Source organism: Lissotriton vulgaris, chromosome 5, assembly GCF_964263255.1.
Source record: "Lissotriton vulgaris chromosome 5, aLisVul1.2, whole genome shotgun sequence".
Classification (NCBI taxonomy): Eukaryota; Metazoa; Chordata; class Amphibia; order Caudata; family Salamandridae; genus Lissotriton; species Lissotriton vulgaris.
In genome coordinates, this window is record NC_141693.1 from 1,570,113,807 (window position 1) to 1,570,140,110 (window position 26,304).

Consider the following 26,304-nt stretch of genomic DNA (forward strand, 5'->3'; position numbering starts at 1 on the left):
AGTATTCCTAGGTTTTTGACCTTGGTAGCTGGGAGAGGGGGAGGATCTAGGTCGGTGGGCCACCATGCATCTGGCCAGGTAGGGGTGAGTTTACCGAATGTCATGACCTCAGTTTTGTTGGAGTTTAGTTTGAGGCAATTTGCTGACATCCAATTGCTGATGGCCAGCATGCCCTGCTGAAAATTGGCTGCTATTTTGTCTCCGTTCTCTTTGATAGTGAGGACCAATGGGTTGTCATCCGCGTAAGATGTTAGGCTCATACAGTCTTCTTCTGCTAGCATGTGTATTGTGTGTCTGGGTTTGCGAGTGACAGGGCTGTGAGGACTCCAGGAGGTAGTGCGCAACGGCACTAGGCTGATTATCCTGAGAGCAGCGGGGAGGAGTAGGTACCTGGGTCTGAATAGAGCTGGGTCATCTCACACAATGTCGGCTCCACTCCCAGTGGTGAGTCTGAAGATCCTGGCCCGCCCCAGCAAAGGAAGAGGACACACATTGGTGGAATGCACCTGAAACTGGTTCTGACCAGGCAAAGGACACTCTGCCATCAGAGGACAAAAGATTTATGAGTATAAATACTGGGGCCCGATCTCAGATATTTAGGATCACTTTGGGAATGAACAAGACGACCCTCTGCCGAGGAAGAGCACCCGGAGACCACAGGAGTTGGATTGCCCCTCTGCCAGAGCGCTGTGGTGGGTTGGCCTGTGGTGGTGTCTCTCGTGCCAAAGAGAGGTAGAAAGGACCAAGGAAGAAACTTTCATCATCTTGCCAAACATTCTCCAAGGGATAGAGTGAGCTAGCCTCCTGTTTGAAGACGCAGGGAAACCAACAACTTCACCTCTTCTGTTTGTGCGGAGCTGGAACTGCGGTTTCAGCTGCTACAGAGGAACTCTGCAACTCCAGTCAGCTAACGACGCCACTTTCTGCATCGAGACCGTGAGCGCTTCTCCGACTCGCCCCGTAGACCGACGCCTGCTGATGTACTTCAATCGACTCCGACATCTGGACAGAGACGATCATCTGCAAGAGTCACCGAGCACTTATTGACACAAAGACATCAGCAACGACTTGTGGTGCCGGCACTGCCACAACGTCACCTACTCTCTGGTAAGGACCGAAGCCGCCTCCTGTCTGCATCTGCATTCCGGGCCTGCCGCATCGCTTCTCCTGGAGCAAGGAACCAACGCTACCCTGTGCCACATCACATCGCAGCTCCCTGATGCCGAGAAGAGTCTTTGCTTGTTTTTCTAAAGGTACATTCCCGTGAGAGTCCAGGTGTGACTCCAGGCCCGACGCGGCGCTCCTTGCAGGCGGCCTGTACCCTGAGAACTCTGTTGTGTGTTGAAGTGATAACTCCAGTTGAGGTTATCTGTTGCCAGAGACACTTGAAGCTAAAGCCTACTTTTGAGCAACCGTAAAACATATTTGTACTGTGGATTTTTGACATTAAGGTCTTATGATAAATATATAAAGCTTACTTATTCTTGATACATCCCGGTGTGGTATCCGTTTGTAGTGGTTCATCCATATTACTGTATGTGTTCACAAATGCTTAACACACTGCCTCTTAGATAAGCCTGTCTGCTCGTACCAAGCTATCAAGAGGGTGAGCAGGGGTTATCTTCAGTGTGTAACTCCCTTGCCCTGACACAGACAAAGGGTCCCTATTTGACAAAGGTACATACCGTTGCCAGCTAGAGACTCCGGGTTCTAACATGCACTATCACCCCACGGGTATCCTGGCGCTGATTTGCAGCAGTTCCTCTACATGCACTTATTTACCCACCGGATGTACAGCCTGCTCTACCTCCTGGGATTCTCCTATTTGTCTGATATCAGGCTAGAGATTGTTCCACAGATGGGCAGGCGCCCACCTGAAGGCTCTCCCCCCAAAAGTAGAGGTTCTTATTCTGGTGGTACAGACCAGGTGGGCAGTAGAAGAATTAAGATTTTGTGATGGAGCATGCCAGGCAAACTTTTTCTGCAATGGCAGGGGTCCAAGTTCATAAAGGGCCTTAAAAACCATACATAGTGATTTAAACTGGATTCTCTGAGCTAGAGGGAGCCAGTGAAGATCACTAAGTGCCGCAGATGCAGAATCTCCTTGGGTCCTTTTTAAAGCCAACTTAGCAGCCATTGTCTGTATTCTGTGTAATTTCGGAATAAGGAAGTTGGCTGAACCGAGGAGCAGGGCATTACACTAGTCCAGCCGGCTTAAAATAAAGCTTGTAACTTCTAGAGCCCTAGCAGCCAAAAGGAGCATGGGAAGAATTTTCCGCAGAGCATTTATGCTTGAGAAACAAGTCCCAACTGTCTTATTCACATGTTTCTCCAGGCTTAGCTTGTCGTCAAAAACGACCCCCAAGTTGTGCACTGCTACCGCTGGTATGAAAGGCATAAATGTCTGAATGGGCCAGAAATTGTCAGGAAGTTGACAAAGGATTTTCTTCACAGTGGAGTGTAAAATTTCTGTTTTCCCACCATTAAACTGCAGAGAGTTGTCCGATATCTGTCTAGCAGTCTTCTGCATGCATTCATGGAAGCTACTGAGTGATGTGGACTCGATGCCTTCTAGAGGCAGGATAAGCTGTGTGTCGTCAGTATAATTCACCAGCTTGATGTTGTATGATTTAATAATGGCAATCAAAGGTCTCAAATAGATATTAAAAAGGATCAGGCTGATACACAAGCCTTGAGGAACCCCATGTTGGACCGTTCTGAATTCAGAACGAAAAGGGGGGAGGGCCACAGCTTGCTGCCTGTTTTCCTGGTAAGACGGAAGCCAGTTAAAGGCCAGACCCTCCAGCCCAAGGTCAGCAAGCCGTCTCAGTAATATTCTATGATTGAACGTTTTGAATGCGGCAGACATATCTAAGAGGATCAGGACGGTCGAACGGCCATTGTCTTCCCGAAATTCTAAGTTCATCTAAGACAACTACTAGAGCTGTCTTTGTCCCATGGTCAGGTCGACAACCATATTGCACGTTTTCCAGTCCTCGGTTGGTTTCCAGAAATTGGGAAAGGCTTTTACTGACCAGGCGCTCAAGAAATTTTACCGGGTATGGGAGAAGGGAAATAGGTCGATAATTATTGGGGCACTGAGGGTCAAAGGTGGATTTTTTCAATAAAGGTGTCACCGTCGCCTGTTTCCAGGAAGAAGGAACTATTCTGCAGTTCAAAGATTGACTACAGAACTGATGGCGCTTTGGTAATAGCTCCCTGCCATACTCCTTCCAGACCTTGTGGGGGAGAGGGTCCATCGGAGACCCAGATTTAGTACTCATGGCAAGCTTGAGAAACTCTTCTTCCGTGAGTGTACTAAACTGGCTAAAAATAGCAGGTCTATTCTCATGTGCTCCTTTTTCTGTTTGATAGGCTAATAACTGTCTTTTATTATACAGTTCATTAAAACCGTAACATACAAACATTATATTAATACTTAATAACATTTAGGAATTAAAAATTGTATACACATTATAAAATCTAGCAATACAAAATAAATGTCAATTCCAAAAACAGCTTATCCGGTTGATGGCAATATATCGCAATTAGCTGTTTAGTCCATAGGAAAGTGTATAGTATGGAAGGCAATAACAAAACTGTCCCAATGCTTGTTACTGATAATTAACTTTCATCAAAGTTCTTTTGTACAATAGAAATTGAACTTGTCTGTTTCTTAATGCTGGGCATTGTGCAGTGCAGTTAAAATAATATTAACAAACCTCCCAGCCCTTGCTAGAACTTGGGCTGAATCATTACTGAAACACAAATCCGATGCTTCCCTGCAATATCTCAGTAACTTTTCCCAATAGACTGGGACCAGTGAACGTTGACGATCATTAACAAGATGAGGGCAACTGCATAGCAGGTGTAACCAAGACTCATGTGGATAATTGCAGAGCCTACATGTTAGCTGACCATTCCTCCGAGCCCACAGTGGGTTAAAATCATGAATTGGAAGGGCTAGCAGCCTCATATAATTCATTTTCTTGTGAGTCTGTGATTGGAGAGAGTATGGTTGAGGTTTCCCCTTGATATACGAGGTATCCAGAGATGTAAGGAGCGGCTTTTTGGAAAGCCGAGCTGTGTCTCTCTCAAATGATACTAGAGTAATTTGGCTTTTTATTGTTTTCTTCCACGTTGACAGGGGAATAATTGGGTTAGAAAGGTTTATGGTTTCAATCTTCAGTGTAGTAATGGCCAAGTGCAGCTGTTTGTACCAAGGAGAGAGTTTGTCGGTAAATACTGATTGCAATTGTTCTTTGATAGATTGAGCTGGTGCACGCAGAGTGCAGATGTAAAATTGTATTAAGTCGCCTAGACAGTGAAAATTTGCACTTGCCAGGCCCAGCTCGAGTCTCAGCCTGGCCCTCCTTGCAGGCTGGGGAACCGAAAATATTTTCTTATAGGCCATTATTTGATAGTTCACTAAAAATTAATCCATTCAGCTAATAGCTGTCACCTTACACTGGTATGAGTAGTGCTATATAACTAAATGAATCTGAGAGACAGTGGTTCAGGAGACTTGAGGGCCACTGTTAAAGGGTGGTGGTGAAGGAATCCGTGGCAGAGGTGGTCATTGTGGGGGCGCCAAAAGACAGTGTCGCACAGGGCGCCACCACTAAAGCCAGCCCTGAGACCAGGTTTGTTTTGATCTTAATTTTGGCGCTGCAGCATATTTAAGCCACCCTTGTAAATATGGGGCAGTGTCAAAATCAATGGGAGTTGCAACAGAATGCCCATTGTAACACCCATTGTCCGCCTCTTTCACTCTAAGTATAGCGTGAAAGGGTACCTTATTACGCTGCCTTGTAAATAGGACGAGGCTCGGATCGCCACAGGAATATCTTTAATGTGATGTTCTTGTGGCAATAGGGGCTTGTAAATATGCCCCTTTGTGGTTACCAGAACGAAGTGAGCAAATCACTGTACTTTTCCATGTAGGGATGTTTTTAATGCTTCATATGCTTTATTGGAGAAGCCGATGTGATAATACCAAACAATTCCACTAGAGGGCGCTCGCTCACCATAAACCAGAAAAAAACAATCCGGCTTATGTGATTGTGTGCCTGTTGCTGAGCTCCTGAGATAATGCTAGGCACTTTGAAGAGAGTCATGCATAGAAGGCAAACAGCTGAAATGAGGTCAGCACTGTGCTATTCAACGATGCAAGCACGAGGTCTGTGCTGCTGCCTCTAATGGAATGTCTGACAAAATATTGAAATCAAAAATATCGACATACAAAAATATCGGAACAAAAATATCGAAGTCAAAAATATCGGAATCCTATCCCTAACAAGGTAAGTACAAAAATATCGAAAAAATAATATCGTAGTACAAAAATATCGAAATTAAAAATATAGTTTTTTTAAATGTATTAATAATAATGTTAAAATAATTATAAAATACATATAATGTTACAAATATTAAATAAAAATATTAAAACATAATTAAAAAATTAAAAGTAATACATATACATTTAAAATAAATTAAAAACTTAATAATTTAATGTAATTTTATATTTTTTAATTTCATTTAATTGATTTAATTTAAATTTATTTTATTTTTACCCTGTATGACTGTACCCCAAAAACCCAAAACTGACCCAGAACCCTAAAAATACCCCTTTACCCAAATACTGAAAACTGACCCTGAACCCTAAAAATACCCCTTTACCCAAAAACTGAAAACTGACCCTGAACCCTAAAAATACCCCTTTACCCATGAACTGAAAACTGACCCATAACTCTAAAAATACCCCTTTACCCAAAAACTGAAAACTGACCCTGAACCCTAAAAATACCCCTTTACCCAAAAACTGAAAACGGACCCTAAACCCTAAAAATACACCTTTCCCCAAAACCTGAAAACTGACCCTGAACCCTAAAAATACCCCTTTACCCATGAACTGAAAACTGACCCAGAACCCTAAAAATACCCCTTTACCCAAAAACTTAAAACTGACCCTGAACCCTAAAAATACCCCTTTACCCAAAAACTGAAAACTGACCCTGAACCCTAAAAATACCCCTTTACCCATGAACTGAAAACTGACCCTGAACCCTAAAAATACCCCTGTACCCATGAACTGAAAACTGACCCTGAACCCTAAAAATACCCCTGTACCCAAAATTAATTAATATTATTTAATTACCAATTAATTATTAATTAACAATAACAATAAAGTAAATATATTAGCACATTTGCTGTAATTAATTTAATTTAATAATTAATATTATTTTGCACAATTAATTAATAAATAATAACAATAAATTATATATAAAAAAACACTATAATTAATGTAATTAAATAATTAATATTAATTAATTACCAACTAATTAATAATTATAAATATGTAAAAAATTATAATAATTAATTAACTAATTAATAGAAATTAATTACCAATTAATTATTAATTAAAATATGTACAAACATATATCAATTAATTAATTATTATTAAATTACTTCCCACCCTATTCCCCTATAAACCCATAACCCGCTACAGAACATATTTATCAATTAATAAATTAATTAAAAATAATTAAAAATTAATTCTCAATTAATTAATTAATAATTCCTACTAATTATTAATTAATTTAACATAATTAAATTACTTCCCACCCTATTCCCCTATAAACCCACAACCTGCTACAGTAGTAAAAGACAATATTTAATAAAATAACATTAAAAATAAATAATAAAACATAATAAATACAATATAATATACACTAAATTTATTTAAAAATTGATATTAGTAACATCAAAGTTATTAATTTCGATATTATTAACATCGATATTTACAACTTCGATATTACTGATATCATACCAATATCGATATTTAGACTGTCGATATTACTTACCTTCGATATTTTTGTATATCGATATTTAAACTTCGATATTTTTGCATATCGATATTTAAAAATCGATATTTTGTCTGTGTACCCTCTAATGAGCTGGATATTTTGAGGATAATGCTGAAGATGCACGCTGGGAGGCAGGCTCTTACTTGGGATGAAAGTCAATCTGGCGCAGATCATGTTCTAGACGCCGGTGATAAAGGAGTTAATTTAAACCCTGCGGGCTATAAAAGCAATTCGGAAAACGAATGAGGCCAAACAACCAAGAAGGATGGCTATGAAGTGAGCAGAAACATACCTCTCAGAGCCATGCAAGCAGGTAAGCCTTAAATGATGGGTTCAGCTCCCTCGCAGCTGGTGATCTAGAACAAAGGCTTGTCGCCACGTCGAAGTAAATCCTGAGTCTGGCCAATGTCTTTTATTCGAATTATTTGACTATTCCACCAACAGGGCCGCAGGATAACAGGATGACAGGAACGCCCTCTAGTAAACTTAGTACATGCACAACAATATGCATCTGGATGCACGGCAGCACAGAGGATTTGCAGAGAATCATGCACCGGTGAGACAAGAGAGTAGAAACATTGAAATTCCAGAGCTTCCAAACTGGAAACGCGGCAGTGCCAGTCATCCCTTTGTCCTGTCCTTTACAGGAACCTTTTAGACTTCTAGAAGGAACCCCACGGTAGGCGTCCAGGCCTACAATGCAGCAGTGTCGCAACACTTTATCTTTTGTGTGAATCCATCAAAGTTCTCTCTGGGGCCATGGGGCTCAGCTGATTTCTGCTCTTAGGGCAGCTATTAGAGTTTAGGGGCAGATTTACATTAACCGCTGTATCCCTGCATACTCGCAGGGATGTGCCAGTTATTTTGCGTGACTCATAAACCCCTTGTGCCACCATGGATGCCCCGCATTTACAATGCGGCGGAATGTGGTGCAAGGATAGACAGATGCGTTACGCAACTGTCAGCGTAAGGGTGACGCAGTGCTGGAGTTGTGTCACAAACACGACGCAACTCCAGCACTGCTCAGGGGTACCCTATATCTAATATGCTGCGTCACTCCTTACGCCTGCTTGAAGCACAGTGGGGCGTAAAAGTGACTCAGTGAAATCTTGTAGATTTCACTGTGTCACTTTCACTGGGCTTCCTTTCGATGGAACGCCCACCCTGCATACATTATACCTGACGCAGGTATAATGTAGCGCCGGGCTTTACAACGTGACGCATCTCATTATATGTGTCCCGTTGTAAAGATGTTGCACAGTGGTGCATTGTTAACACCACCGCTGCGTCACAAAAGAGACGCAACAGCGGCGTAAAAGTGTTGCAAGGGGCTTGTAAATCTGCCACTTAGTTCCCTCTGCTGACAAAGTAAACAAAGGGCAGGGCATGAATGCAAATCCATTAAGACTGGTGACATGTTTGAAAAGTTCTATGAGATTGAGAGATGGGAAGATGTGGCATATGAGTTGCATTGCTCAGAGAACCCATTAAAGGAAATTAAATATTGGATGGAATCAGTGATGGTTCATGGGATTGGCAGTGAGAGGAAAATGAGATATCTAGGGAATCTATACCAGCATCAGCGTCTGGTGTAACAGGAAAAGGAAGCAAGGTCACACTAGAAGCCCATGGTGCAAGAACTACCACTGAGAGGGTGGTAAAAGGTAATAATGTATGTAATGAATAACCTACAAGGAGCAGTGCAGTCAGAAGGATCAATCACCTTGTAAATTTAATTATTATGTCCTTTGGCTCAAAATAGAGTTAGATCAACAACAACAAAAACATGTATTTGCAATACAATCGGTCTCGCCTTTGGGACCTTATATGTATTTAGCTATGCAACATATTAGCCTGGGTGCTGAAACATCTACTACTACTACTAGGGAAAGTAAGCATGAAACTGCGTGACACGCCAGGCAGGTATTGGAACACGTGGAGAGAAATATTGCCTTTCAACTAGAAATGGTGTAGTCCAAAGCTCTGTTTTTAATATAAAATTAAGGCCTTTGGTGGTCATATCACTGAAAATACCAGATTTGAAAAAAGTATTATTGTCTACTGGTGCTTGTGGAAGACAATTTCTATGGACTGGAATCTAGAGAATGCTAAAGTGATTTTGGTATTTTACTGACCTCTGCTGGTCTTTTTCTATCAATAAAGTTAAATAGAGGTGGTTGCCAGAATTTAAAAAAAAAAGAAAGTCTCTCAGCAGAAAGCAATTCTGGTATTTTACTGACCTCTGCTGGTCATTTTCTATAAAGACAGTTAAATAGAGACAGTTGAACAGAAAAAAAGGTCCCTAAGCAGAAGCAGACAAGTCCTAGGGCCGATCTCCAGAGCCCACATAATGGGAAACAACCTTTACAACACAGTCATCACATCAAACTACATTTACAACTCAGTCATTACATCGCACATCCTTTACAACGCATGTCACTACCACGCAGCCATTACATTGCATGTCACTACAACGCATGACACTACAATGCAGGCATTACATCGCATTTCATTACAACACATACCATTACAACGCATAGTACCCCTCCACTATCCAACACTTACCCTGCTGTTGCACTTCCTGGAGTTAGAATAGCAATTTTTATCCCTACACTATCCAGCACTTACCCTGGAGTTAGAATAGTAATTTTTACCCCTACACTATCCAACACTTACCTTAAATGCAATGTAATTGTATGCATTGTAATGGGATGCGTTGTGACGGTATAATGCGATGTAATGGAATGCGTTGTAAATGTAGTTTTAAAAAATTTGTTGTAATGGTATGTAATGTAAATGTGTGCATTGTAAGGAATGTTGCGGTGTAAAAACTGCATAGTAAAGGCATGTGCTGTTAAATGTATGCATTGTAACGTCATACATTCCTACATAGTACATACACATATGAGTATATTATAAGTATATACTAAAGTATATACAAGAGGTCTCAAATGCTCGACCTAAAAAAGGGGGAGACAGTTGAACTATTTTATTATTCCTCAATTTATTTGTTTACATTTTCCTTTTGCAGGAATTTTATTGGCAGTTACGTCTGGGGAGGAATATGTACAGACGTTTGCAAGGTTGAAGAATAAACTCCCTAATGAAATAACTCACTTGTGCGTCTACTTTCAACGACGTGACACTCAAACCCACATATTATATATATATATATTTGTCTGATTATTTACTTCATATTTGCTGGTAAATTCCACACCAGTCTGTCACATGTACATCACCTTCTTTCATCTGCAAATGGTCGTCCAAGTGACAGGAAGAGCCCGATTAGTCCCTGTTCTAGCCATAACGGAAGAACAAATGGCCCTTGTTCTATCTGTCCAGTAGCATTTACCAAACATAAAGTACCAAACACTGATGTTTTCAGCTTCCAGGCGTTTTCTCTGTGCCACTCAGACACCATATTATGGACAAGAATGCCTCATTTTAATTTTTATTGATGGTGTTTCTCTAATGGAGGAGCTCAAATGCTTGTCAACCTACATAAGGAATATGAGAGACAAAGTAGGGTTACACACTTGTCCTCTACTGTGTTTCACATAAAATCCCAGGGCCTTTTCCGAGAATCTGCAAAATACCCAAAGATGCTATCTGGAGACTGGAATAGCCAATCAGAAGGGAGTGGAATCAGAGCTCTAAAAGGGTAGGTACTGAGTACCGGCACTTTTTCATTTTGAGAAGTAGAGGACTTGCACTTCTCAAGAGAAACGTAATACTTTTAATTGGAGAGTACCAGCACTTCTAAGAAACAACCAGGTACTCTGGTTCAGAGTACCTGCACTTCTATATTTCCATTTCAAGCACCGACTGGGAGAGCCTGTTTTAGCCACAGCAAGGAGCCACATAAACAGATGAGCTTTGACCTCTGTAATCATATGCTGAGAAACGCTGTCAGAAGTACCCTATGTCTTGTTGGAGAAGTTTAGGAGAGTATTCCCTGACACCCCAACCCATGGCATGCTCCAATACAACAAGGACAGTAAAACTATGAAGAACAGCCATGAATTGTCATTAGTAACATCAGAAGTACAACTTGTCTGAGTAGCAGTCGAACCAGTAGACTAGGTTTAAAACAGTATTCGACGAGATCAGTGAGCTGAAACGACTTACTAGACCTGGACCCCATAGGGCATGCTCATAGGGTTCTCCAACTCCCTTAACCTCCCCGACAACAGTGCTGAGCTGGCCATGTTGAAGTTGTGAGTGAGTGCACAGGTGCAAGATTGACTGAGAGGAAGGAGTGCATCTTTTACCTAGTCTAGCAGAAAAAGGTGGGTGCTGGTGAGTGCTTGGCCTGTATATTGATTTATTTCCACTCAAATCTTGACTCACTGACTTGTGACACTGGTAATAATATACCTAGTAAACAAACATCTAGAGGCTTTCAATTAAGGCCTGAGCTAGCATCAGGCTGGCAGTCTCCAAGATGTCAGGCCTGAAATGATTCACCCCTTCTAATGTCCTTGGCCAAGGCTGGTGGTTGTGGTACCAAAGGTCTCCCTTCAAAGTAGGGGCTTACAACTGAAATTCTGCAGGGACTAGTACTATGATCTTAACTCTAACACACAAGTAAATGTATAGCCAGTGCCTCAGGCTGAATTGCTCAATAACTATGAATTTCAACTTATTAAGGTCACTTCCTGTTCAAAGTGATATACTATGGTTTGAAAAATGTCACTGACACCACTCAGAGGCTTGTCAACCAGGGACCTAACAGTTTAAACGATACCTGGAGAACACTACTCTCTACAGCTCATGTTGAGAGGAACACCTGATACACCTCCAGAAAGTGCTTTATGACCTGCCTCCAACTAGCAAGGCCAGCACGTGCCAGAAATCATCACAAATTTTCTGTATGTGTTGGCCTCTAGGTTACAGTGGGAACAGCCATTCTCCACCACAACATACATGGTTCCAGCGAGGAGCCTGCGTATTAATTTGTTTTCCACCCTCTGCATTTCTCCACACATCCTTGGATTCCCACACATAACATTTGTAAGTGGCCTTTAAAGAGACATAAATCGCATCCACAAACCACCTACCTCTTCTATCACTCATGTACTTTATGGTTGATTTTGACCTTCTACACTGCTCAGCTGTCTTTTGGCTAGATTTGCATTATGGAAATACCACATACATACATACGTAATAGCTGAGACCATGTCTCCCTTAACCGGGAACCAGATGTTGGCCAAGCTTAAGAGGGACTGAAGAAGCTGCTAATCGGTTTGCTAAGTCCAGAATGTTTTCCTCATTACTTTTCCAAACTTTTAAAAGTTTGAAGCACATTTAGTGCCTCCCATGCATAGTCCAGTTAAAACCAGTTCAGGGAGCCGTTGGGTCCTGCTCTAGTGCGAAGCTGGGCAGAGGAGAGCGGATTATCCTCCCCCTTGTTTAGCCCCTCCTTAGGGAGGGACCTCTGTATCATCCCAACCCTTTCCTTAGGGTACTTAAGGGATTACCTGTGGGTGGGTCCCCAGATTTATAGTGAGACAGGATACAATTCAGACACCACTTCAACTTCGACCATCTGGACACTCTGGACTTTGCTGGACTCCGCTTTTGGCATCAAGGCTCCAACCGGGAAGACTCCTGCTGCTTCTGATCTCTTCACTCTGCTCGTCTGCTGAAATGTATATGCCTATGCTCCACACAGGAACCCGTCCAAGGCCTGTGCACATCCAAGACACCTGAAGGACGCTCCCTTGAGGTGAAGGCGTCACTTCCCTGCATCTGCATGCACCGCTACTAAGCTGACCGGTCTGCTGATCCTGGGCTCCTACAGACTGCTGAAGGCTCAGCAACACAGGTGGTGGTACTTCACATCCCTCAAGGCCTGCCCTGTCCTCTCACCAAGTTTGAGGCCAGTATCACTTGTTGGAGCTGCAGGAACCGAACCCCTGTGCGCGTGTTGACTTGCAGTTACAAGGCTTATTGGCTTCCATCCATCAAGAGCTGCAGGCTCCTGGTAGCCCCAATCTCAAGCATCTACAGTGACCAAGACCTTTGTCCTCACCATATTACTTGCGCCGTGGGCCTGCATCTTTGGTGAGCTGCATGTGGTCCTATGTGACTCTAGTGTCTCCAGCCTGTGTGTCCTCTTAAGGGACACTTTTGAATTCCTTTGGGCTCCCCTGATTGCTTGAGCCTGCCCAGACTCACCTGCTTGTTGTGAGTCTCCAGCTGAGATCCACATAACCTCTTTTCCAAATGAGGGAATACAGTTTAGGTACACAAAAAAGCATTTGAATTGCACTTCCGGTTTCAAAGACTGATGATTATCCGGAAGTGTTCAAGTGCAGTATGCACCTGGGATGGATCTATGAGGATGGAAAGGGGACGTTACAGGGGTTGGCCTCGTAGAATGTAGTACATGTCCCCAAACTTGTATGTAGGCGGGCACTGGAGCGCTTGCTACCTTGAAAACACCCTTATATCCCCTCTTAAAGGCAGCAGTGAGTGCCTTTCTAGAGAGGGCTTGGCAGGTAGAGGAACACCCTAATATATAAGGGATCTAGGTAAAGGGATTTCTGTACGGAGAGACATCAATTTCTTCTGGAGTATAAAAAAGGTTTCTTGTTAAAAGAATATGTGCACGTGAGAACTTTCTGAGACATATGGGTACTTGTGTTCATTGTAATAACCTCAAGGGGCTTTCATTCGCTGCATGGCTGCCCAGCTGCTCAAAGCGGCGCCCCTGAGGCGAGCATGTCTGCTCCCACCCGTGTTCCATCTGACACACTGCCAACATCCTTACCTCCTTCCTGTTTAACATGTTCAGCCCTTGTAGTTAGTGGAGTAGAGCTTGTGCAAGGCACCCCCAAGGACACACAGATCATTATACCTCCTCCTGAAGTTTGGGGACATGGTAATAGTTGTATGAATCTAGTACCGGCGCAGACTTGGTGGTGGAATACTCCTGGAATACTCCTGGGATTCTTTAATCTCGTGCAATAGAATAAAGGTAGATATGTAGGAGGAAACCCACAGAAGGTAATGTCTGTTTCAAAGGATTGAAGGAATGTGTTGTAGGCCACCAAGCACAGGATTCAAAGATAGCCTCGGAACAAGATTCCCTCCACTTTTAAATGTTTAAATATTAAAATGTTGGCTACTTACGTCACTGAACAGGTGATGGAGGTGAGGACCCACCTCGCACTGATGAGGGACCCACCGCAGATGTGCCATCCATCCAACTCCTGCAAGAAAAAACAGCGTGCATGGGGTTCATTCAGCCAATATGGAGACCACCATAGAGTCTTCGACAATTCCAGCTGGACTGGCATGCACAGGAGATCCTGGATGGGACTCTGGGCCTTCTAGTCACAGGAAGCTCACTCTTCCGCATGGCAGATGTGACTTGACTCAGAGATTAGCGGGAGAAGGCGGTGCCCTTCCCCTGCCAAGCTCCCTCCTCTTCCCCTGGCTGTGTGGTTCAGAAGTGTGAGTATGGAGGCAGGCGGGGCCAGCATGCACAAACATGACTCCCTGATTTCCGGCATAGCTGGGCTGTGCCAGGAGCAGACATGTTTCTCACCACAGGCCTAAAGAAATCCTAGGGTTTCTGGCTCACTACACAACCTGAAGAGGTACATGCACAATAAGCTGCAATGGCAGTCTGCCCCCAAGTCCTGGGAATGTGGGCTAGGGCGGACAGTGCCATGATCTATGTATATCACCAGACAGAGGAAATGCTGAGGGTCCACACAGGAATATCCTATGATTCAAGAAGGCACAGGGCTAGATTTCAGGTGGTCCCAGTGTTATGTACCAATAAAGTGTAGTCTATCATTTTATGTGGGCATTGGTCGCCTAGCAACTGAAGACTCCTGATGTGTTTTTCTTCCTACGCCCTCTCAAGTGTAACTGCACTGTTGAAATTAAAGACATACACTGCGTGCATTAGGTTAGTCATTCACAACTAGACCCAAAGGTGGGTCACCAGCCATGGGGCTGTCATCAGCCGCCCAATGGTGGCAAGCTGCCACACTAACCCTTGGAGCAGATAGCTGTATACAGCTGGCTGGTGGGATTGGGCATCAAAATGCTACATTGAAGTGCAATCCCTAACCTTCCATTTCTACAAATGCTGAGAAAGGTAGTAATGCAAATCCTGTTCTCTCAGTTTTGAAGTGAAACTTTTCAATTCTGGAAGAGTGTCTTGTGTGAATAAAGCAGTCTTCCTCTATCTCATTTCCCAACCTCTAGATATTTATAAGCAAGGCACACTAGATTTGGAAACCAATACCCACTTACTGTTGTCATTTCCATACTGGAGGAACACGGGTGATACCACATTATCTGAACTAGCCGGAAGATACCTTCGCTCTAGTTGCAATCTGATGGATGCTGATATAAGGTACCAACAAATATAAAGGCAAAGTGGCAGTGGTCCCCAGCTCCTTGAGGCCCCAATAAGGAGTTTCGGGAGCTGCAAAATGGTTGAGGATCATAAACGAGGCTTCTGGCCTTCACCTATTGTTCACTTTGATATGAGGAGAGTCAGAACCATGCCAAATCCTAAATCTGACCCTAACTTCTATCGAGTGGAATGAAGACATTACTAAGCATGAACTAAAATTTCACTCGAAAACACACTGGCCCTGATTATGTGATGACCGCAATTTGTTGTGGGGTAGGTGGAACCAATATCTTTGGTTGCGACCAATATTCCTACATCAAAATCAAGCAATTTGGAGCCAGATGTATCAAAGGGTTTTTCCCATTCTGTGTCTATGGGAAAATGAGTTCATACATATGGCCCTTGGAGTCTTTTTAGGAGTCCAGCACCAGGCATTTTTCCCTATTCCTGGAAGACAACCACTCTTACTTTCCACCCGTTCCGAGCAGGTGGAAACTTTCTGAAAGAGGTGGTAGATTATGTGGTCTGAGGCGTACGGGCAGGTTTCTCTCGGTCGGTCCCAGGAGAGTGAAATTTCCTGACTCATAAGCTGGGCCACTGCATTGAAATACATTAAAAAGAGTGGTTGTAAGTTAGACAATAGTAAAAGAGAGCTTTTAACCTTGCACAGTCTATGGCCACGTAGCCTAACCAATGAATCATTATTACTACCAAATCCTGGGCACTCGTATAATGGTGTATTTTCGAAAAAGATCACTGTAACGTAAGTTCATGAGAAAATTCAATTTCAATAAAGTTCGCAGAGGAGTTGTTTCCTGTTTCTTTTAATTTCATTCGCTTTGAGAAGCAATCAGCACATAAGAACCAGCCTACATGTGTTTCATTTAGGAGGACACCCCCATGACTTCTCCAGGGCTGTGATACTCAAAGAAAGGCGGCATAATTGATGCTGGTGATAATGCCAACCCAGCAGGTCTATACCGCAGGGTGAGTGGGAACGTGCACGGTCTCTGAGGCGATCTGGTAACAGAGGTATTCAGATTCAATAGGAGCCACGGATGTGAACACAGGTGTGTGTGTTAAAGAGTAAACGATTTGGGTCAGTTTAGCGTGCTGCATCCCCTGGCTCACGTCAAATCCACCTGATAACAGGATGGCGAGGAAAAGACAAGGGTGTCCCACACCAGAAAGCTTTGGACGTGAGCCACGCACGGATGACACTTTCCACTACTCTTTAAATCACTGATTTCAGGCACATGGTAGAATTGTCATCATTGGCTGAGCACTGACGGGCGCACTTGGGGCCTCATTTATGAGGTCTTGCGTCAGTTTTGTGCTTCCGATGCGTCACTTTTTGTGACGCATGGGAGGCATAAAAAACATGTTGCGCACTATTTACAAAGTGACGCATCTAAGCAGATGCATCACTTTGTAAACCATTGCGCTACATTATACCTGCGTCAGGTATAATGTATGCAGGGTGGCATTCCCCCGTAAAAAGCCTCGTAGAAGTGACGCAGTGAAATCTATGAGATTTCACTGCTTCACTTCTAGGACGATGGTGCGTCCAAATCTTACGCCTACCTCACAGCAGGCGTAAGACTGACGCAGGCGCTAACAACATGGGACTTGCCCCATGTGAAAGGACGCATTGCTGGAGTTGCGTCACTTTTGTGTCACACTCTAGCAATGCGTCACTTTTGCGCCATACAGATACGTCAGAAATACTGACATATCTGTAACTTCTTGCAACATGATGCGTCATACTGTAAATATGACACATCAGGAATGTCGCAAGGAGTGCGCACTGAGAACTGGCGCATCGCTGCTTTCACGCAGTGATGCGTAATTTCTCATAAATGAGGCCCTTGGTCTTCATCGGATTCTGGTGCGGATCTCTCATGATTTTTTTTTGTCAGTAGTGATATACGAAGCTGTCAAGTCTCTGTGGTTTAGCCCGCACCGTCCAACAATGGGAAACGAGCGCGAGTTAGTGAGTGACAAAGTGTTACCTGTATGGAGACCTGCCACGGCCATGATCCGGGGACAGCTTCTTCGCCACTCGCCACCCTTGCGAAGCCGCTCAGGACAGGGTAGATGTCTGGATCACCACAGCCTAGAAGGCAAGAGAGCTCTGTTAGTCCAGTGAAGCACACCCAAGAAACATGAACTGCAAAAGCAACAGTACATGTCACACACATTGCTTTCCTGTGTCATTCGGTTTGTTAAGTTCGGAGCCATGAAACAGAAACGCAAACTAATCACACAGATGAGCATGTCTGTTCAGTAGTTCAAACAAGTGCTTTCAATGTGTCTGCAAAAAGGCAATGTACCTTAATTTACTGTTTCTGTCACTGACAATTCTTCTAGAGGACTTTCTATGTATTCACTGCCCTCCCTGTCTAAGGTTATCTTTTAATAGTGCTCCAAAGCCCTCATCCCCATAATGTACCACATAGTCTTAGGATTGCTTGTTTGATGGAAAATGCTGCCTCTGGAGTTGTGTTCAGTGTACTGAGCAAATTGAGTGTGTTTTTCATATTCGTGTGTTTTTCATATTCCCAGGAGAGAAGATTCCTTAGGCTACTATATGAGCAGCATTTCATATATGTACATTATGGACGATGGCGAGAAGGCTCTTATACTCTTAAGAGGTCAGGAGTCATAATGTAATGCTGAGTCAGCTCTGCTGCCCGGTCCGCAGCCGCCCTCCTTCTCCCCTGAACATGTCCAAGATGGCACCTTTGGCCCTGGTGTCTCTGCTAAGTTGCTTAGAGTGTTTAATGAGACATTGAACGCCAGCCTCAGTCCAACTTTTCCTGATAAATGCCGTCATCCTAATCTGATTCAGAAAAGGGGGTGGTGATGAACAGAGTGTCTGAATTAAGCAGACCACTCTTACCCAGTCCAAAGATGAGGGCTTGATCCATCACCGTTTTTTATCTCACTGCACCATCCCAGCTCAGAACCTGGCTATATGCAAATCAGTCTGTCCCTGGCCCAGTGCATCATGGGAACAGGGCAGACTAAACTACCAAGCCAATTCTTCACCAGAAAGGAGACAAGCTACCGGGGACCGGTTTCTGGCATTAATGCCAGAAACCGGTCCCCGGGAGCTTGTTTCCTTCCCAGTGTAAGAATTGGCTTTTGTAGTTTGGTTTGCCCTGTTCCCATCATGCACTGGGACAGGAACAGACTAATTTGCATACAGCCAGGTTCTGAAACTGGGATGGTGCAGTGAGCTAAAAAACGGTGTTGGATCTAGCCCTGATCTCTTGACTGGGTGAGAGCTTTCTGCTTAATTCAGAGACTCTGTCCCTCACCACCCCTTGTTGTAAATATTTTTGTCCACCCTAAGCGTGGAAGGGTATTCTCAGATGTGAGACCCTTGCTCATTGCACCATCAGGATTCAAGCAAACCGGGCCGAAGACGGCTGTAATGCCAGAAACCGGTCCCCGGGAGCTTGTTTCCTTCCCAGTGTAAGAATTGGCTTTTGTAGTTTGGTTTGCCCTGTTCCCATCATGCACTGGGACAGGAACAGACTAATTTGCATACAGCCAGGTTCTGAAACTGGGATGGTGCAGTGAGCTAAAAAACGGTGTTGGATCTAGCCCTGATCTCTTGACTGGGTGAGAGCTTTCTGCTTAATTCAGAGACTCTGTCCCTCACCACCCCTTGTTGTAAATATTTTTGTCCACCCTAAGCGTGGAAGGGTATTCTCAGATGTGAGACCCTTGCTCATTGCACCATCAGGATTCAAGCAAACCGGGCCGAAGACGGCTGTAATGCCAGAAACCGGTCCCCGGGAGCTTGTTTCCTTCCCAGTGTAAGAATTGGCTTTTGTAGTTTGGTTTGCCCTGTTCCCATCATGCACTGGGACAGGAACAGACTAATTTGCATACAGCCAGGTTCTGAAACTGGGATGGTGCAGTGAGCTAAAAAACGGTGTTGGATCTAGCCCTGATCTCTTGACTGGGTGAGAGCTTTCTGCTTAATTCAGAGACTCAGTCCCTCACTACCCCTTGTTGTAAATATTTTTGTCCACCCTAAGCGTGGAAGGGTATTCTCAGATGTGAGACCCTTGCTCATTGCACCATCAGGATTCAAGCAAACCGGGCCGAAGACGGCTGTAATGCCAGAAACCGGTCCCCGGGAGCTTGTTTCCTTCCCAGTGTAAGAATTGGCTTTTGTAGTTTGGTTTGCCCTGTTCCCATCATGCACTGGGACAGGAACAGACTAATTTGCATACAGCCAGGTTCTGAAACTGGGATGGTGCAGTGAGCTAAAAAACGGTGTTGGATCTAGCCCTGATCTCTTGACTGGGTGAGAGCTTTCTGCTTAATTCAGAGACTCTGTCCCTCACCACCCCTTGTTGTAAATATTTTTGTCCACCCTAAGCGTGGAAGGGTATTCTCAGATGTGAGACCCTTGCTCGTTGCACCATCAGGATTCAAGCAAACCGGGCCGAAGACGGCTGTAATGCCAGAAACCGGTCCCCGGGAGCTTGTTTCCTTCCCAGTGTAAGAATTGGCTTTTGTAGTTTGGTTTGCCCTGTTCCCATCATGCACTGGGACAGGAACAGACTAATTTGCATTCAGCCAGGTTCTGAAACTGGGATGGTGCAGTGAGCTAAAAAAACGGTGTTGGATCTAGCCCTGATCTCTTGACTGGGTGAGAGCTTTCTGGTTAATTCAGAGACTCTGTCCCTCACCACCCCTTGTTGTAAATATTTTTGTCCACCCTAAGCGTGGAAGGGTATTCTCAGATGTGAGACCCTTGCTCATTGCACCATCAGGATTCAAGCAAACCGGGCCGAAGACGGCTGTAATGCCAGAAACCGGTCCCCGGGAGCTTGTTTCCTTCCCAGTGTAAGAATTGGCTTTTGTAGTTTGGTTTGCCCTGTTCCCATCATGCACTGGGACAGGAACAGACTAATTTGCATACAGCCAGGTTCTGAAACTGGGATGGTGCAGTGAGCTAAAAAACGGTGTTGGATCTAGCCCTGATCTCTTGACTGGGTGAGAGCTTTCTGCTTAATTCAGAGACTCTGTCCCTCACCACCCCTTGTTGTAAATATTTTTGTCCACCCTAAGCGTGGAAGGGTATTCTCAGATGTGAGACCCTTGCTCATTGCACCATCGGGATTCAAGCAAACCGGGCCGAAGACGGCTGTAATGCCAGAAACCGGTCCCCGGGAGCTTGTTTCCTTCCCAGTGTAAGAATTGGCTTTTGTAGTTTGGTTTGCCCTGTTCCCATCATGCACTGGGACAGGAACAGACTAATTTGCATACAGCCAGGTTCTGAAACTGGAATGGTGCAGTGAGCTAAAAAACGGTGTTGGATCTAGCCCTGATCTCTTGACTGGGTGAGAGCTTTCTGCTTAATTCAGAGACTCTGTCCCTCACCACCCCTTGTTGTAAATATTTTTGTCCACCCTAAGCGTGGAAGGGTATTCTCAGATGTGAGACCCTTGCTCATTGCACCATCAGGATTCAAGCAAACCGGGCCGAAGACGGCTGTAATGCCAGAAACCGGTCCCCGGGAGCTTGTTTCCTTCCCAGTGTAAGAATTGGCTTTTGTAGTTTGGTTTGCCCTGTTCCCATCATGCACTGGGACAGGAACAGACTAATTTGCATACAGCCAGGTTCTGAAACTGGAATGGTGTAGTGAGCTAAAAAACACTGTTGGATCTAGCCCTGATCTCTTGACTGGGTGAGAGCTTTCTGCTTAATTCAGAGACTCTGTCCCTCACCACCCCTTGTTGTAAATATTTTTGTCCACCCTAAGCGTGGAAGGGTATTCTCAGATGTGAGACCCTTGCTCATTGCACCATCAGGATTCAAGCAAACCGGGCCGAAGACGGCTGTAATGCCAGAAACCGGTCCCCGGGAGCTTGTTTCCTTCCCAGTGTAAGAATTGGCTTTTGTAGTTTGGTTTGCCCTGTTCCCATCATGCACTGGGACAGGAACAGACTAATTTGCATACAGCCAGGTTCTGAAACTGGGATGGTGCAGTGAGCTAAAAAACGGTGTTGGATCTAGCCCTGATCTCTTGACTGGGTGAGAGCTTTCTGCTTAATTCAGAGACTCTGTCCCTCACCACCCCTTGTTGTAAATATTTTTGTCCACCCTAAGCGTGGAAGGGTATTCTCAGATGTGAGACCCTTGCTCATTGCACCATCAGGATTCAAGCAAACCGGGCCGAAGACGGCTGTAATGCCAGAAACCGGTCCCCGGGAGCTTGTTTCCTTCCCAGTGTAAGAATTGGCTTTTGTAGTTTGGTTTGCCCTGTTCCCATCATGCACTGGGACAGGAACAGACTAATTTGCATACAGCCAGGTTCTGAAACTGGGATGGTGCAGTGAGCTAAAAAACGGTGTTGGATCTAGCCCTGATCTCTTGACTGGGTGAGAGCTTTCTGCTTAATTCAGAGACTCTGTCCCTCACCACCCCTTGTTGTAAATATTTTTGTCCACCCTAAGCGTGGAAGGGTATTCTCAGATGTGAGACCCTTGCTCGTTGCACCATCAGGATTCAAGCAAACCGGGCCGAAGACGGCTGTAATGCCAGAAACCGGTCCCCGGGAGCTTGTTTCCTTCCCAGTGTAAGAATTGGCTTTTGTAGTTTGGTTTGCCCTGTTCCCATCATGCACTGGGACAGGAACAGACTAATTTGCATACAGCCAGGTTCTGAAACTGGGATGGTGCAGTGAGCTAAAAAACGGTGTTGGATCTAGCCCTGATCTCTTGACTGGGTGAGAGCTTTCTGCTTAATTCAGAGACTCTGTCCCTCACCACCCCTTGTTGTAAATATTTTTGTCCACCCTAAGCGTGGAAGGGTATTCTCAGATGTGAGACCCTTGCTCATTGCACCATCAGGATTCAAGCAAACCGGGCCGAAGACGGCTGTAATGCCAGAAACCGGTCCCCGGGAGCTTGTTTCCTTCCCAGTGTAAGAATTGGCTTTTGTAGTTTGGTTTGCCCTGTTCCCATCATGCACTGGGACAGGAACAGACTAATTTGCATACAGCCAGGTTCTGAAACTGGGATGGTGCAGTGAGCTAAAAAACGGTGTTGGATCTAGCCCTGATCTCTTGACTGGGTGAGAGCTTTCTGCTTAATTCAGAGACTCTGTCCCTCACCACCCCTTGTTGTAAATATTTTTGTCCACCCTAAGCGTGGAAGGGTATTCTCAGATGTGAGACCCTTGCTCGTTGCACCATCAGGATTCAAGCAAACCGGGCCGAAGACGGCTGTAATGCCAGAAACCGGTCCCCGGGAGCTTGTTTCCTTCCCAGTGTAAGAATTGGCTTTTGTAGTTTGGTTTGCCCTGTTCCCATCATGCACTGGGACAGGAACAGACTAATTTGCATACAGCCAGGTTCTGAAACTGGGATGGTGCAGTGAGCTAAAAAACGGTGTTGGATCTAGCCCTGATCTCTTGACTGGGTGAGAGCTTTCTGCTTAATTCAGAGACTCTGTCCCTCACCACCCCTTGTTGTAAATATTTTTGTCCACCCTAAGCGTGGAAGGGTATTCTCAGATGTGAGACCCTTGCTCATTGCACCATCAGGATTCAAGCAAACCGGGCCGAAGACGGCTGTAATGCCAGAAACCGGTCCCCGGGAGCTTGTTTCCTTCCCAGTGTAAGAATTGGCTTTTGTAGTTTGGTTTGCCCTGTTCCCATCATGCACTGGGACAGGAACAGACTAATTTGCATACAGCCAGGTTCTGAAACTGGGATGGTGCAGTGAGCTAAAAAACGGTGTTGGATCTAGCCCTGATCTCTTGACTGGGTGAGAGCTTTCTGCTTAATTCAGAGACTCTGTCCCTCACCACCCCTTGTTGTAAATATTTTTGTCCACCCTAAGCGTGGAAGGGTATTCTCAGATGTGAGACCCTTGCTCATTGCACCATCGGGATTCAAGCAAACCGGGCCGAAGACGGCTGTAATGCCAGAAACCGGTCCCCGGGAGCTTGTTTCCTTCCCAGTGTAAGAATTGGCTTTTGTAGTTTGGTTTGCCCTGTTCCCATCATGCACTGGGACAGGAACAGACTAATTTGCATACAGCCAGGTTCTGAAACTGGAATGGTGCAGTGAGCTAAAAAACGGTGTTGGATCTAGCCCTGATCTCTTGACTGGGTGAGAGCTTTCTGCTTAATTCAGAGACTCTGTCCCTCACCACCCCTTGTTGTAAATATTTTTGTCCACCCTAAGCGTGGAAGGGTATTCTCAGATGTGAGACCCTTGCTCATTGCACCATCAGGATTCAAGCAAACCGGGCCGAAGACGGCTGTAATGCCAGAAACCGGTCCCCGGGAGCTTGTTTCCTTCCCAGTGTAAGAATTGGCTTTTGTAGTTTGGTTTGCCCTGTTCCCATCATGCACTGGGACAGGAACAGACTAATTTGCATACAGCCAGGTTCTGAAACTGGAATGGTGTAGTGAGCTAAAAAACACTGTTGGATCTAGCCCTGATCTCTTGACTGGGTGAGAGCTTTCTGCTTAATTCAGAGACTCTGTCCCTCACCACCCCTTGTTGTAAATATTTTTGTCCACCCTAAGCGTGGAAGGGTATTCTCAGATGTGAGACCCTTGCTCATTGCACCATCAGGATTCAAGCAAACCGGGCCGAAGACGGCTGTAATGCCAGAAACCGGTCCCCGGGAGCTTGTTTCCTTCCCAGTGTAAGAATTGGCTTTTGTAGTTTGGTTTGCCCTGTTCCCATCATGCACTGGGACAGGAACAGACTAATTTGCATACAGCCAGGTTCTGAAACTGGGATGGTGCAGTGAGCTAAAAAACGGTGTTGGATCTAGCCCTGATCTCTTGACTGGGTGAGAGCTTTCTGCTTAATTCAGAGACTCTGTCCCTCACCACCCCTTGTTGTAAATATTTTTGTCCACCCTAAGCGTGGAAGGGTATTCTCAGATGTGAGACCCTTGCTCATTGCACCATCAGGATTCAAGCAAACCGGGCCGAAGACGGCTGTAATGCCAGAAACCGGTCCCCGGGAGCTTGTTTCCTTCCCAGTGTAAGAATTGGCTTTTGTAGTTTGGTTTGCCCTGTTCCCATCATGCACTGGGACAGGAACAGACTAATTTGCATACAGCCAGGTTCTGAAACTGGGATGGTGCAGTGAGCTAAAAAACGGTGTTGGATCTAGCCCTGATCTCTTGACTGGGTGAGAGCTTTCTGCTTAATTCAGAGACTCTGTCCCTCACCACCCCTTGTTGTAAATATTTTTGTCCACCCTAAGCGTGGAAGGGTATTCTCAGATGTGAGACCCTTGCTCGTTGCACCATCAGGATTCAAGCAAACCGGGCCGAAGACGGCTGTAATGCCAGAAACCGGTCCCCGGGAGCTTGTTTCCTTCCCAGTGTAAGAATTGGCTTTTGTAGTTTGGTTTGCCCTGTTCCCATCATGCACTGGGACAGGAACAGACTAATTTGCATACAGCCAGGTTCTGAAACTGGGATGGTGCAGTGAGCTAAAAAACGGTGTTGGATCTAGCCCTGATCTCTTGACTGGGTGAGAGCTTTCTGCTTAATTCAGAGACTCTGTCCCTCACCACCCCTTGTTGTAAATATTTTTGTCCACCCTAAGCGTGGAAGGGTATTCTCAGATGTGAGACCCTTGCTCATTGCACCATCAGGATTCAAGCAAACCGGGCCGAAGACGGCTGTAATGCCAGAAACCGGTCCCCGGGAGCTTGTTTCCTTCCCAGTGTAAGAATTGGCTTTTGTAGTTTGGTTTGCCCTGTTCCCATCATGCACTGGGACAGGAACAGACTAATTTGCATACAGCCAGGTTCTGAAACTGGGATGGTGCAGTGAGCTAAAAAACGGTGTTGGATCTAGCCCTGATCTCTTGACTGGGTGAGAGCTTTCTGCTTAATTCAGAGACTCTGTCCCTCACCACCCCTTGTTGTAAATATTTTTGTCCACCCTAAGCGTGGAAGGGTATTCTCAGATGTGAGACCCTTGCTCATTGCACCATCAGGATTCAAGCAAACCGGGCCGAAGACGGCTGTAATGCCAGAAACCGGTCCCCGGGAGCTTGTTTCCTTCCCAGTGTAAGAATTGGCTTTTGTAGTTTGGTTTGCCCTGTTCCCATCATGCACTGGGACAGGAACAGACTAATTTGCATACAGCCAGGTTCTGAAACTGGGATGGTGCAGTGAGCTAAAAAACGGTGTTGGATCTAGCCCTGATCTCTTGACTGGGTGAGAGCTTTCTGCTTAATTCAGAGACTCTGTCCCTCACCACCCCTTGTTGTAAATATTTTTGTCCACCCTAAGCGTGGAAGGGTATTCTCAGATGTGAGACCCTTGCTCATTGCACCATCAGGATTCAAGCAAACCGGGCCGAAGACGGCTGTAATGCCAGAAACCGGTCCCCGGGAGCTTGTTTCCTTCCCAGTGTAAGAATTGGCTTTTGTAGTTTGGTTTGCCCTGTTCCCATCATGCACTGGGACAGGAACCGACTAATTTGCATACAGCCAGGTTCTGAAACTGGGATGGTGCAGTGAGCTAAAAAACGGTGTTGGATCTAGCCCTGATCTCTTGACTGGGTGAGAGCTTTCTGCTTAATTCAGAGACTCTGTCCCTCACCACCCCTTGTTGTAAATGTCATCCTAATCTGGCCCATGAAACGCTATGATGGGATGTTGTCTTCAACTCTACCAGCACAATTTCATAATCCTAAACCATGCCACATTTGAAACTTAGAACCTCCCCATGACCAGCCTTGATGAAGCCTGAATAGCCAAGCACAACGTCCTAGACTGTAAGAAGTCATTGAGATGGGCATCTTCTGGCTAGCCTTAGGGGCCATCATGGCATGCTGTAGGCTATGGAAGCAAGCGGGGTCAAAGGGCAGTATCAGTCTCAGTGGTAGATGGTCAGAGCAGCATCAGAGCACACTCTGCCTTTGCGATGAGTTGGCTTGCTTGTAAGTGCTAGTCGAGTCAGGGTTAAGACCCAACGACTACTAATACCCCCGGATCCCTCCAAGCACACTTTCAATCATCAAGTGAGCTCTGCTGCACAAGCATGTATAAC

The 26,304-nt window shown here is 45.1% G+C and overlaps 1 protein-coding gene and 1 long non-coding RNA gene across 2 annotated transcripts in view; both read right to left on the bottom strand.

Annotated features, from left to right (window-relative positions):
* The window catches only part of LOC147716691 (chymotrypsinogen 2-like), a 70,429-nt gene that overhangs the window by 38,761 nt on the left and 5,364 nt on the right, over positions 1-26,304 (bottom strand). Inside the window, exons 2-3 of the mRNA XM_086923646.1 lie at positions 17,256-17,359; positions 14,001-14,080 (exon numbers count right to left, since the gene is read on the bottom strand). Coding sequence (XP_086779772.1) covers positions 14,001-14,080; positions 17,256-17,359 — 184 coding nt within the window. The remainder of the gene's footprint in view (positions 1-14,000; positions 14,081-17,255; positions 17,360-26,304) is intronic.
* LOC147716692 (uncharacterized) lies at positions 311-7,347 on the bottom strand. The gene is made up of 3 exons (XR_015296036.1): positions 6,943-7,347; positions 3,719-5,195; positions 311-3,675 (listed from the first exon to the last, which is right to left on the bottom strand). It is a non-coding gene; the product is annotated as an uncharacterized LOC147716692 (long non-coding RNA).